Source organism: Mustela nivalis (assembly GCF_964662115.1).
Source record: "Mustela nivalis genome assembly, chromosome: 1".
Lineage (NCBI taxonomy): Eukaryota > Metazoa > Chordata > Mammalia > Carnivora > Mustelidae > Mustela > Mustela nivalis.
The window spans coordinates 186086559-186100872 of NC_139020.1; the positions used below are offsets into that span (position 1 = coordinate 186086559).

The 14314-nt window shown below is 38.7% G+C and overlaps 1 protein-coding gene across 20 annotated transcripts in view; it reads left to right on the forward strand.

Moving 5' to 3' along the window:
• Positions 1-14314, forward strand: part of CADPS (calcium dependent secretion activator) — a 469696-nt gene that overhangs the window by 214606 nt on the left and 240776 nt on the right. For all 20 annotated transcript variants that reach the window (XM_082727404.1, XM_082727406.1, XM_082727407.1 and 17 more), the window contains exon 5: positions 12200-12433. In XM_082727404.1, the coding sequence (XP_082583530.1) occupies positions 12200-12433 (234 nt within the window). The remainder of the gene's footprint in view (positions 1-12199; positions 12434-14314) is intronic.

The following is a 14314-nucleotide window of genomic DNA, read 5'->3' on the forward strand; positions in this document are numbered from 1 at the left end:
AGTAATTACTTTAAATGTAAATGGACTAAATGTTCTAATCAAAAGACATATAGTAGCTAAATGGATTAAAAAACAAACAAACAAACAAACAAGACCCATCTGTATACTGCCCACCAGAGACTCATTTCAGATCTAAACACAAACATAGACTGAAAATGAAGGAACGGAAAAAGGTATTTCACACTAAAGAAAAGTTGGTGTAGCAATAATTCTATCACACAAAACTGACTTTTAAAAAAGACTATAGGGACGCCTGGGTGGCTCAGTTGGTTAAGCAGCTGCCTTCAGCTCAGGTCATGATCCCAGCGTCCTGGGATCGAGTCCCACATCAGGCTCCTTGCTCGGCAGGGAGCCTGCTTCTCCCTCTGCCTGCCATTCTGTCTGCATGTGCTCGCTCTCTCCCCCTCTCTCTCTCTGATAAATAAATAAAATCTTTTTAAAAAAAAAAGACTATAACAAGAGACAAAAAAGGGCATTACATAATAATAAAGGGCTCAGTACAACAAGAGAACATATAACACTTATAAATATTTATGTATCCAACACAGAAGCACCTAAATACATAAAGCAAGCATTAGCAGACATAAAGGGAGAAACAGATAGTAATAAGAATAATAGGTGGAGACTTTAACAGCCCACTTACCTCAATGGAGAGATCATCCAGACAGAGAACCAATAAGGAAACATTGGCCTTAAAAAATACCTTAGATCAGATGGACTTAATCAATATATACAAAGTGTTCCAATCAGAACAGTGTTCTAATCAGTTCTTCTCAAGGGTACATGGAATATTTTCCAGGAGAGATAGTATGTTAGGCCACAAAACACATCTCAGTAAGTTTAAGATTGAAATCAGATCAAGTATCTTTTCTGACAATGATACAAAACTAGAGATCAACTACAAGAAAACTATTTCTAAAACTACAAAAAACACAGAACCACAAACACATGGAGGCTAAACAACATGCTACTAAACAACCAGTGGGTAAATGAGGAAATTTAAAAATACCTTGAAACAAATAAAAATGGAAACACAATGGTCCAACATTTATGGAACACAGCAAAAGCAGCTCTAAGAGAAAAATTTATAGTGATGCATGCCCACCTCAAGAAACAAGAAAGATTTCAAATAAACAATCCAACCTTAACCTAAAGAAACTAGACAAAGAACAAAGCCCAAAGTTAGTGGAAGGAAGGAAATAATAAAATCAGATCAGAAATACATGAAGTAAAGACTAAAAACAAAACAGTCGACAAGATAAATGAAACTAAGTGTTCTTTGAAGAAATAAACAAAATTGATAAACCTCTAGGCAGATTCATTAATAAAAGAGAGTTCAAATAAATAGAGTCAGAAATGAAAGAAAAGTCCCAACTGATACCACAAAAATACTAAAGATAATAAAAGAGTACCACAAATAATGACATCCCAACAAATGGTACAACCTAGAGGAAATGGACACATTCCTACAAACATAAAGTCTTCTAAAACTGAATCAAGAAGAAATAGAAAATCTGAATATACTGATTGTTATTAATGAAATTGAATCAGTAATCAAATAACTCCAACAAACAAAACTCCAGGACCAGATGGCTTCACAGATGAGTTCTACCAAACACTCAAAAAAGAGTTAATACCTAGCCTTCTCAAACTATTCCAAGAAACTAAAGAGGAAAGAATGCTTCTGAACTCATTCTGTGAGATATTAACACTACCCTGATATCAAAAACAGAAAATTACAGGCTGATATCCAGGATGAACATAGATAAAAAAAAAAATCCTCAACAGAATAGGAATAAAAAATAAAAAATAATAAAAATAAAATATGAACAATCTGACTTTAACAGTACAGTAAAATGATCATATAGCATGATCAAATGGGATTTATTCCAGAGGTACAAGGATGATTCAATATTGGCAAATCAATGTGATCTATCACGTTAACAAAAAGAAGGGGAAAATCGTATGGCCATTTCAATAGATGCATAAAAAGCATTCACTGAAATTTAATTGTGATTTAAATTCTCAAAAAAGTGGGTATAGAGGGAATGTACCTTGATATGATAAAGGCCATCTATGACAAACCTACAGCTAACATCATACTCATTGGTGAAAAGCTAAAATTTTCCACTAAAATCAGGAAAAAGACAAGGATCCCCACTATCACCACTTTTATTCAGCACAGTATTAGATGTCTTGGGCACTTGGGTGGTTCACTCGGTTAAGAGTCTGCCTTCAGCTCAAGTCATGATCCCAGGGTTCTGGGATGGAGCCCCTTATCAGCCTCTCTGCTCCGTGAGCCTACTTCTCCCTCTCCCTCTGCCTGCCTTTCCCCCTGTTTGTGCAGTCTTTCTCTGTTTCAAATAAATAAGTAAATAAATAAAATCTTTCAAAAAAAAAAAAAAAAAAGAAGTTTTAGCCACAGAAATCTGACAAGAAAAAGCAATAAAAGACATCCAGATTGGGAAAGAAAAAGTAAAACTGTCACTATCCACAAATGACATAATACTGTGTATAGGAAACCTGTAAAACTCCACCAAAAGACTATTAAAACTAATAAATGAATTCAGTAAAGTTGCAGGATACAAAATTAATATACATAAATTTGCAAAATTTGTAAATACAAACAACAAACTATCCAAAAGAGAATTAAGGAAACAATCCCACTTGCAATCACATCAATAAAATAGAATACCTAGGAATGAATTTAAACCTGTCGCTCGGAAAACTAAGACTCTGATGAAAAACAGAAATAAATAGAAAGGTATACTTTGCTCAAGAAGTGGAAAGATTAATATTGTTAAAATTTCCATACTACCCAAAGCAGTCCTTACATTCAGTTCAATACCTATAAAAATACCAATAGTATTTTTCACAAAACTGGAACAAATAATCCTAAAATTTGCATGGAACCACAAAGACCTCAAAAGCTAAAGCACGTTGAGAAGGAAGAGCTCAGATGGAGGTATCCCACTCCCTGGTTTCAAACTGTACTACAAAACTATAGTAATCAAAACAGTATGGCACAAAAACAGATGCACAGTCAATCAGTGAACAGTATTATGAGTCCAGGAATAACCCCACACTTATATGGTCAATTAATCTTCAACAAAAGAAGCAAGAATATACAATGGGAAAAAGTCTCTTCAATAAGGGAAAACTGGACAGCTACGTACAAGAATGAAACTGGGCCACTTTCTTACACCATATACAGCAGTAAATTCAAAATGGATTAAAGTCTTAATGTGAGACCAGAAACCATAAAACTCCTAGAAGAAAATATAAGCAGAAAACTCTTGAATATAATTGTAAGTAATATTTTTTTTGATCTGTCTCCTCAAGCAAGGGCAACAAAAGCAGGATTACATCAAGCTAAAAAACTTTTGCATAGTGAAGAAAAACCATCAATAAATAGAAAGACAACCTACTGAATGAAAGAAGATAATTGTAATTGATATAACCAACAAGGGTTTAATATCCAAAATATATTTTAAAAACTCACACAGCTCAATTAAAAACAAAAACAAAAAACAATCCAACTTAAATGGGAAGAGGATCTGAATGGATATTTCTCCAAAGAAGACACACAGATGGCCAACAGATATATGAAAATATTTTCAACATCATTAAGCATCAGGGAAATGCAAATCAAAACTATAATGAGCTATCACCTCATATCTGTCAGAATGACTATCACAAAAAGAAAAGAAATAACCAGTGTTGGTGAGGATGTGTGGAAAAGAGAACCCTGTGTCCTATAGGTGGGAGTGCAAAATGGTATAGCCACTATGGAAAGCAGTATGGAGGTTCCTCAGAACAAATAAAAATAGAACTATCATGCAATTCCACAATACTGCTTCTGGATATTTATTTGAAGAAAACAAAAACATTAATATGAAAAAATATATATACCTCTATGTTTACTACAGAATTATGATTGCCAAAATAGGGACGCAACCCAAGTGTCCCTTAGTAGATAAATGGATAAAGAAGCTATGGTGTATATATACAATGGAACATTACTCAATCCCAAAAAAGGAATGAGCTCTTTCCACTTGTGGCAATATGGATGGATCTAGAGGGTGTTTAATAAGTGAAATAAATCAGACAGAGAAAGACAGATACCATATGATGTCATGTGTATGGGGAATCTAAAAAACAATAAGCAAAATGAAACAGAAACAGACTCACGGAGAACAATTAGAGAATAATCTGGTGGTTGTTAGGAGAAGAGAGTCTGGGCTAAATAGAGGAAGGGAATTTAATAAGACACATGGGTGCACGTACAGCATAGCAAATAATCATATTGTAATAACCTTTTTTGGTGACAGATTCATACAGTGAACTCTTTGTAATGCTAATAAATGCTGAATCACTGTGTTGTATACCTGTAACTCATATAATATTGTACATCAACTATACTTCAATTAAAAAATGCCTTCATAAATACAGGTCCTCACTTTTCCATCACTGGGATGGATTCCACCCCAATTCAAAGATTCAAGATGCCTTTCAACCAGGCCTACACCTTACTTCTTCCTGCCCATCCAGCCCTTTTTAAATGTTTTGAGCATTGGCTGTAAATTTCATGTAAACTCTCATTTAGACTTGTGATAAACAATCCAGGGAATTACAATAAATCTTCCCAGTATAGGCACATTGAAGAGTTTAAGTGATGTGTCTAAATTCACGTGGCCAGTAAGTAGAAAGCTGAGTGCTCTGATTCCAAGTGTCATGCTCTTTTTGTGAGTAGTCAGATGACAGGTAGGAAGTTACACCAGGACAGGAATCTCTCTCATTGATGACTGACCCCCCAAGAAGCTACTTTCTCTCTTCCACTAAAATTTACTATACATTTCCTTTAGCTTATCCGGAAGGCCAAATGAAGCAATAGCCTCAGGCAGAACTGGCTTCTGGGACTCTGCATCCTTTCTGCTTTGACCTCCTTGGAATCTGATAAAGAGGTTGTAGGGACCTGGTGTTTCTGCTGGCAGAAACATGTCATCACACGCTTATAAAAGGCATATATTTGTCCTTTCTTCCTAGAAGAGAAGGAAGCCAAGTGCAGGGCAGCTTTCCTCTGCTGAAACCTTGTGCTGTAATCTATCAATTTAGTCACATCCAACGTGCCACATAACATCAGACAGAGATGACTGTGTGAGCCTCCACTGTGAATATCAGACCTGCTGTCTTGAAAGTTCCATGAAGAGGGGCGCCTGGGTAGCTCAGTGGGTTAAGCCCCTGCCTTCCGCTCAGGTCTTGAATCTCAGGGTCCTGGGATCAAGCCCCGCATAGGGCTCTCTGCTCAGCAGGGAACCTGCTTCCCCTCACTCTCCCTCTGCCTCTTTGCCTATTTGTGGTCTCTGTCTGTCAAATAAATAAATAAAATCTTTTTTTAAAAAAAATTCCATAAATAGGAGCACCTCGGTGGCTCAGTCAGCTAGGCATCTAACTCTTGATTTCAGCTTAAGTCATGATCTTAGAGTTGTGATCTCAGAGTTGCCCTGCATCGGATTCCATGCTGGATGTGAAGCTTGCTTAAGGTTCTCTCTTTTTCTCTCTGCCCCACCCCACCTAAAAAAATGTTCCATGAAGAGATCTGAATTCCTTTTTTTAAATGTGGTAGAAAAGACTTCTTTATCCCTGTTCAAACATTTTTCCAAATCCTCTCATATTGATATTAAAATGTCCTCAAATTTCACCTAGGAATTAGGTCTAAGTTATTTAAATTGTGTGATCAGAAGTTGACATTGGAGCTTAAACAGACAGATTGTGGCTTTAGTGGTACTGTGATATTTGCCAATTCTTTTGGCCACATTTTGAGGTGAAATTCCAAAATTTGTGAGCTAATTATATAAGACAAATAATACAGCTTTTGTAGTATTCATGGCAGAGTTCTGGGAGCGAAACACCATTGGTTTTTCACACTATCAAGTAAATGTGGAGTTGCCATTTAAACCCCTATTCTCTGCAGAGCAAAACTATCATCTCATATGATGGTCCTGTTGCAAACATTGATGAGACTATGCCCCGAGGAAAGAAACAATGTCCAAATATTTCCCTGATGGCAAGTTTCTGTTCCAGGCATTGCCAAAAATCAGATAAAAATAGAATCTTCTCCAACCAGAGAATGATACTACCCACCTCCCTGCAGCTTACAAATTAATATTTTGTACCTGGCATTCACCCTGGGTCATGAAGTAGCAATGTCCAGGCACACAAAAGTTTGCTTAGGTTTTTTCACCTGGAAGAATGTGTGTACAGATCATCTCTGTGACTCTGACCTTTGCAGATAGTTAACAACTCAGGAAAATCTGAGTTCAAGCAAAAAATCTAAATCTTGGGGCATCTGGCTGGCTCAGCTGGTTAAGTAAGTATCTGCCTTTGGCTTCAGGTCATGATTCCAGGGTCCTGGGATCAAGCTGCATTTCAGGCTCCCACTCATTGGGGAGTCTGCTTCCTCCCTCTGCCTCTCTCCTCCACTTGTACTCTCTCTCCCTTGCTCGCTCGCTCTCTCTCTGTCTAATAAAATAATCTTTTTTAAAAAAAAATCTAAATGCTGAGGGTATCGTCTGAAGTTCATGAAGTCAAACCACTTCAAAATGGGTTTGAGTAAAGAAGCCAATCCTGGTGGCTCAGTGGGTTAAGCCTCTGCCTTCAGCTCAGGTCATGAGCTCAGGGTCCTAGGATCAAGCCCCACATGGGGCTCTCTGCTCAGCAGGGAGCCTGCTTCCCCCTCTCTCTCTGCCTGACTCTGCCTACTTGTGATCTCTCTCCCTGTCAAATAAATAAATAAGATCTTTTTTAAAAGAAGAAGAAGAAGAAGAAGCAGCCAATCCTGGAAGTTATCATGCCTGTGCCCAAAATACCTTCTAATTTGTGTGATGCTGAATTTTGCAAACTATTTACCAAGGCTTTCTTTCTCTCATTTAATATGCCTACTTTTCCTCCATCACTCCCTGATCTTCACCCAATGCCCACCATTTCACAGTCCACGTTGACGGGTAATAGTGGAACGCTCATTGCTGTGGGGGGCTGGGCTTTCCCTAGTCCTCTGCTGAACGCTGAGATGGAGTGATGCGGACGGTGGGCCATGTTAAGGGTCTCCATAGGGTTTTTGCCTTGGTTCTTTGCTATTTGGGGCCAGATAGTTCTGCCCTATCCTATGGTAGCTAAAAATAGGGGCTCTAGGTTTCAAACCCAACTCTACGAATTATTGTTTTAATTTCTATGTATTATTTTCCTTCAGAACATGGGATTAAATAACAGAACTAACCTTAGTTGTTGGACGAATTAACTGAGGGAAAGCACGTAAAGGGCTTAGCTTAATGCCCAGGACGCAATTAACAGTTGTAAATGCAAGTTAGCATCATGGTCTTTAAGACAGTCATCATCATTATTATTGCTATTGTTATTGTTAGAAGTGCTAGTGGTAGCATGGCGCCTGAAAAACATGGATATGGATATGTGTGCCTGAATGTATGTATATGTGTACGTATATATGTATCCATATGGGTGTACATATGGATATAGTGTGTGTATACATATATCCTATGCATGTGCTGATTTATAGACATATAGTCAAAAGTATTTGTATTTGCTATTATCTTTCATTCTTCACAATAACTCTCCACTTCAAATATGGAAACTGAAATTCAGATATGTGAAGAAACCTGTCTAAAGTCACACAACTAATAGGAATTAGACCCAGGATTCAAAGTCAAGTTGATTTCACCCATGCGGACTGAATAAGATTCTTTGGTGCCCTTTGGATGCTGCACATGCCTCTTTCTTCATGTGTCACTTGGTGTTTACTAGATCATTTGCTGGCACTCCCCTTCACCCTATACTACTGCCTCTTTCATCCCCAGTGATGACATCCACACCATCTGACACATGATAGGAACCCAGGAATTGCTTGAGAGATTGTTTGGAATAAGTGCGACACTGTCGCTGAGCTTTGTATCTAGAAAGTGTCCTTCTGCCACATCTTCCTTCTGATCGTCTATCAGTTTGTCATTTGAGCCTTTGGAATCTAAGCACGGTCTGAGTGGTGGTACCTTTGTCTGCTTTTACATGTACCCACTTCCTCCTCTATGGATAAAAATGCAAAGACAGAAAAGTAGATGGCTGACAGAACTGTTAGCACTTTCAAATGCTATTTCTCAAGATGTTCCAAAAAACCACTCCATGTGCCTCGACATAAATAACCCTGTTAGGAATTGTCCTTGGGAGGCCATCCCCATTGAGGAATGGTATCAGTCCTGAATGAAATAAATGGACGGTAGAGATTTTCTTTGGAAGACTTTGTCCACCCATATGCTATGTCTCTCATAAAGCAATATGAATAAACAGTGTTTTTGTCAAGGCTAATTTACTTTTATGCCTGGGAAAAGTAGCAATCAAGATGGACGACTACATTTTCCTCATTTTGGCACAACTTCAGCTTTGAAATGTGTTTGTAATGGGTCTGCTGTCGAAAACTCCCCTCAAGAACCTCAGGCTAGATTGACAGCATGCTATTTCTTCTCAAGGCTTTAGTACCCAAGGCAGAAAAATGTCCTTGTTTTCCCTTGCAGACTTGAGTTTTATGAGCCTCTTTTTATGATGTCATTAGGAACTGTCTAAGTTCTGGGAGGAGAGATCATTCTTTGGATTTTTCCTATATTCTGCTGCATCAAGTTTGTTGGACTCTAACTCTGGGCGAAAATGGTATTGTCTGTAACCACTGGGTCTTCTTGCAAAACCTCAAGACTATAGAGTTAAGAGACAATGAGTGAGTCCTAAAGGTGGATGTGATAAAACAGGATGGTAAGGTCTCTCAGTGCTGATTAGTAGGAAAAGAATCCACTTCACAGACACGACGGTTTTTCTCTTCATCTCCGTGGCAACTGCAAGGCTAGCAGCTGCCAGTAAAAATTGAGAGATACCACTTACCCATTTTCCCAAGCATCCCATATAGTTACGAGGTTTGAGCCCCAATGTGAGGAGTAAAGAAGTCAGTGGGACAGACCTCAGGCTGCTGGTATATAACCTGCTTGGTCTCTTCTAACATGGCCTTGGGGACCACTTTTTGACCATGAATTAACTTCCCTCACTCTTTCCTTTGCTCTCAACAAGATGAGAAAATGTTTGTGGCCATATATAGTAATACGACCTTCTTGGATTCATGGTTACTTGTATATTTTTCATGGAAAGAAGAGAAGAACAATGATTCTGTCCCAGCCAACTCAAGCTGGTGGCAAACTCTTCCTCATCCGTCAGACTCTCAGCCTGAAGATTGCCTCCTCTGGAAAGCCAGTCCTGATTCTCTCAGCTCTTGCCTGTCTCATGTCTCATACCCTGCTGTTACAACATCTACCTTGTTGCTTCCCCAGTAGATCTTTCTCCCCACTGATTGTAAGCTTCAGGGTAACAGTCCACATCCTTTCATCATGATCCCCCCAGTGTCTAACACTAAACCAGGCACAGTGTTGGTGGTAGTAAATATTTTCTAAGTGATGGTGGACCAGCAGCCAAGTCCTCACATCTCTGTGGTCTTTTTCATAAAGTTTGTCCAAGTCTTTGAGGCTCACAGTTATCCAAGATTGAGTCCAAGAATGATAAGAAGAAAAAGGAAGCCTACTGTGCAAAATTTTAGAATTAAGATTCTTACCTTGAATCATTCCTAGTTCTCGTTGAGCTCATCAACCTAGTATGTTATTTCAGAGGTGTCTATCCTGCTTCTCCTTTTACTTTCCCTCACAGTGTGTTTAGAAACATTCACTGGTGGACTGAGCCCAACCATAAAGCAGGAAATCATTATATTAAAAGGCTCCAGAAGGAACAAGCACTCAAAGGTTGCTGGGTAGATTTCAGACCCCCATGCTCATTTACACAGAAAAGCAGAATCTCACTGTTCTTCCACCTCATGACTGAGTTTTAGCTGCACTGATAACTTAATACGGACAGTTTGACAAGCCATCCATTCATTCACTCAACTCATATGTGTACTTACTATGTGCCAAAGATTATTCTAGAGAATAAGAATTCATCAAGGATATCAAGACAGACATCGTGGCCTAGCGGGAAAGATAAACAATAAATAAATCTCACCGTTTTCTATTAATTTTAATAAGTGTTACCAAAAAGTTGAGCCTAGGTATTATAAGAAAGTATAATAAAGGGATTCAACCTAGGGAAATAAAATTTTGAGGCTGATATACAGAAGATGGCAAGATGACTGAGAATTACCTAAGGAGGTAAAGGGAAAAGGGGAAGGCTTATGACAGCCCCTGGAGAGGAAGAAGACTGGCATAGCACAAAGACATCTCCAAGCTCTATACAGAGGATTTACGATATGAATTTTAGTGAAACCTCTATGGTAGCAAGAAAGAAATACCCTTCTAGCTAACTAGTGTGTGAGGAGACTTATTGAAAGGAGAAGAAAACATCACAAAAGATCCAACAGGAAAAATAGGTGGACTTTATGGGAATTAGCAAAACAATAAAAACAATAAACAATAAATAAAAACAATAAAAATTCATAAGTTATTTGTGACCCTAAATAACTTCTTTTTTCTTCTCCCCTTTCTCTCACCTTCCTGCCTTTCCTCCCTCCCTCTGTTAGTCTCTACCTCTATCCTCTCTCTACCTCCTTCTCTCACTTCTTTGTGAAGTGTCTTAGTCTTTCATGTGTTCCAACATGGCAGCTCCCATGAGTCTACACGATCTTGCTATTTCAGCTCCACTGATAATTGCAATCTCAGTGTCTCTCAGTTCACTTGCTGGAGAGGGTAAATCCAGTTGACTGTTTGCCACTTAATTGAATTAGTTGGTTGATTTGGGTCCCACATACTAGGTACCCACATACTATGCATCTTATTTTTTTGGTCACCCAGAATTGGTAAACCAATTCATGTCCCATGTGATCCAGGTGGAATTCTATCCTCAGCCACAGGGACGAAGGAAATAACTCATGCCTAAGCAACTCAACACAACATATCACCAGCCATAAAAGGTGGTTCAGAGTATATACATAAGTCAGACTTTGGGTGAGAATTTTGGAATAAAAGACATTACAAGAAGAGATAGTCATCCTTCCTTTAGATAGCATAATGTGATGTTATAAGGTGCAGATCTTTGGCAACCCTTCTGTGACATTAAGGGGAGCCAGACTGAGCATTGGGCCAACTCAAAGAAACCCAAACCAAGATTTGGGGGAAAAATTCAGTTGTGATATCATCAGAGTCCTGATTCCAGCCTCCCTGGAAGCTGGTCTACCCCCAGGACATTTCAGACCAATAAATTCCCTTCATTGATTAAGCCAGTTCCAAACTGGGTTTTTCTATCACTTGTGCCCCACCCCCCAAAAAAGTCAAACTGATGTACCTTGCCCCTCAACCTGATCAGTATGAACCAAGACTAAGGAGGGCAAGTTCATGTTTCAAGTGGAAAATGATTCTTTGAGAAGGTGATTAATCCAAAGTATATTTAAGGCACTTGGACAACTTAGAGGTATAAAGAATTAAATAGCATAGTTAAAGCATGTTGCAATTACAACTGAATTCATAAGCAAGGAAGGAAAAAATAGAGGTCAGTTTTTATACTGAATTCTTTTAATCTTCTTTTCTAAAGAATTTTAATCATGTTTTTCATCACTTCATTAATTTTTTCAATTTTTCTTGAAAACAGTAACTATTCTTTCTACTATTCCTTTTAGAAATAGCTACAGGCTATGTTTGAAACATCTCAAATGAGCTCCTCTTGAATTATTCATGTGAGAAAATCTCTATATGTATCCAGAAATAGGGTGTCTTTCTGTCTCTAAACTTAAAAACAACTGATTGCATTTTGCTAAAAAGAAAAACTGTTTCAACCGAAACCAGATTTAAAAAATATCACCCCATTTTTCTTTCCACAAATCAAATTTGCTGGAGAAAACTGGGGGGGGGGATTGGACTATAATAAAACATTTGACTCTTTCTTACTATATGTTTATGTATATATCTCTCAGCTGTTAGAGAGTGTAAATAACTAGAAGGCAAGCAGCTATCAACTCAGCTAGGTTGAACATTTTTCTAGCACAACAGCACAATATCTGAGCAAAATTTCACCAGTGGTAGATGTTATTATAACTCTGGGCTGTAAGATGGAAGCCTTCTATGTAAATCAGGTCTCTATTTACTTTTCTGCTCATAGTTTTCTTTTTCTTTTTAAGGAGCGCAAATTTCCCAAGTTTGTATCCAAAGAAATGGAAAACATGTACATTGAGGAGCTGAAGTCATCAGTCAACCTGCTCATGGCCAACTTAGAGAGCATGCCAGTGTCCAAAGGCGGCGAGTTCAAGCTTCAGAAACTCAAACGCAGCCACAATGCTTCCATTATCGACATGGGCGAGGAGAGTGAGAACCAGCTCTCCAAATCAGACGTTGTGCTATCTTTCTCTCTGGAGGTAAAAAGCCCTAAACCCTTAAACATCTTCTGGCACAGCCAGCAGGATGTGGGTGATTAGATGCACCACAGCTAGCTTGCTTTACTCCTTGCACCCCCAGACCAGTTATTAAAATAACAGCTTGCTAAGCATAGGTCAGCTAATCATCAAGTGATTCCCCATCTCCAGGAGCCCATGCTTTCCTTAAGGAAATGCAGTCTTAAGAGCCACCTACTTGGGTGCCTGGGTGGCTCAGTGGATTAAGCCGTTGCCTTTGGCTCAGGTCATGATCTCAGGGTCCTGGGATCGAGTCCCGCATCAGGCTCTCTGCTCAGTGGGGAGCCTGCTTCCCTCTCTCTCTCTGCCTGCCTCTCTGCCTACTTGTGATCTCTCTCTGTCAAATAAATAAATAAAATCTTTAAAAAAAAAAAAAAAAGAACCACCTACTTAATCTTGCATTATTTTCCATCTTAAAGCAGTGCTCAAGGATTTTGTAAAGACCTTATGTAATCTAGAAAGTTTAAAATTTTGGCATCCTGTGTCATAGTTATGAGAGAAATACCTAGCATCATTTGATGAGTTGTAGATTTTCTTTCCTGTCATGTCTCCTGTTGGCTACACCGTAGAAAGCCTCTTGTTGCAGTGGAGACATTTTTACTGATCTCATCACCTGAAAAAAAAAAAAAAAAAACCGTGTACAGACTGGGACTGTGGCAGAAGGTTCCACATGCTAATAAATTTCTCTATAACTTCTACTCACATTTGTTCTTCATACATATAATTTAGGGAGTGGATCCAATCTGGCTACATTGGAATTGCCTGGGAAACTGGTTAGTGTGCAGATTCCTGGCATCACCCAGACCTGCTGACCCAAATCTTGAGGCAGGGGAAATACAACATGCTGCAGTCACTTTGGAAAATAGTTTGGTGGTTTCTCAAAAAGTTAAACATAAACTGGGGCACCTGGGTGGCTTAGTGGGTCAAGGCTCTGCCTTCGGCTCAGGCCATGGTCTCAGCGTCCTGGGATTGAGCCCCACGTCAGGCTCTCTGCTCAGCAGGGAACCTGCTTCCCCCTCTCTCTCTGCCTGCCTCTCTCTCTGCCTACATGTGATCTCTCTCTCTGTGCCAAATAAATAGATAAAATCTTTGGGGGAAAAAAAAAAGTGAAACATAAAATTACCATGTGTAGAATGCAACTCTAAGGTAGCTACCCAAGAAAAATGAAAACACATGTCCACATAAAATCATTTGCTCCCCAAATGTTTATAGCAGCATTATTCTTACTAGCCAAAAATACAAACAATCTATATGTGTATTCACTGATAAATGGGTAGACAAAATGTGGTACATCCATACAAAGAGTTACTACTCAGCAATTGAAAGAAACAAACTACAGATAACGTGCTTTGATGTAGATGAATGTCAGAAACATTCTGCTTAGTGAAAGAAGACAGACACAGAGACACATGTTGTTTGATTCCATTGATATAAAATGTCTAGAAAAGGCAAATCTCTAGATTTTAGAGATTTAGATCAGATTAGCGTCGCCTGGGGCAGGAGGTGAAAATGGACATGAGGGACATTACTGGAGGAGATAAGAATGTTCTAAAACTAATTTGTGATGATAGTCATGCAACTTAGTAAATTTACTAAAATCATCACATTGTACACTTGAAATGGGTTAATTATATGATCTGTAAAATATGTCAGTGGTCTCGGAAGGAATCTCTGGGTGGGATGCACCACGAAATGCACATTTTAATAAGCCACCCAGTGCCTCTTCTGTGCCCTGAAGTTCGAGAACCATTAGTAACTTATTCAAGCTCAGAACCCCACAAGGATTTTACGATAGCCCTAGACTTGGGAAGACCAAGAAAATAGATCAAATTTCTGTAGATTTAG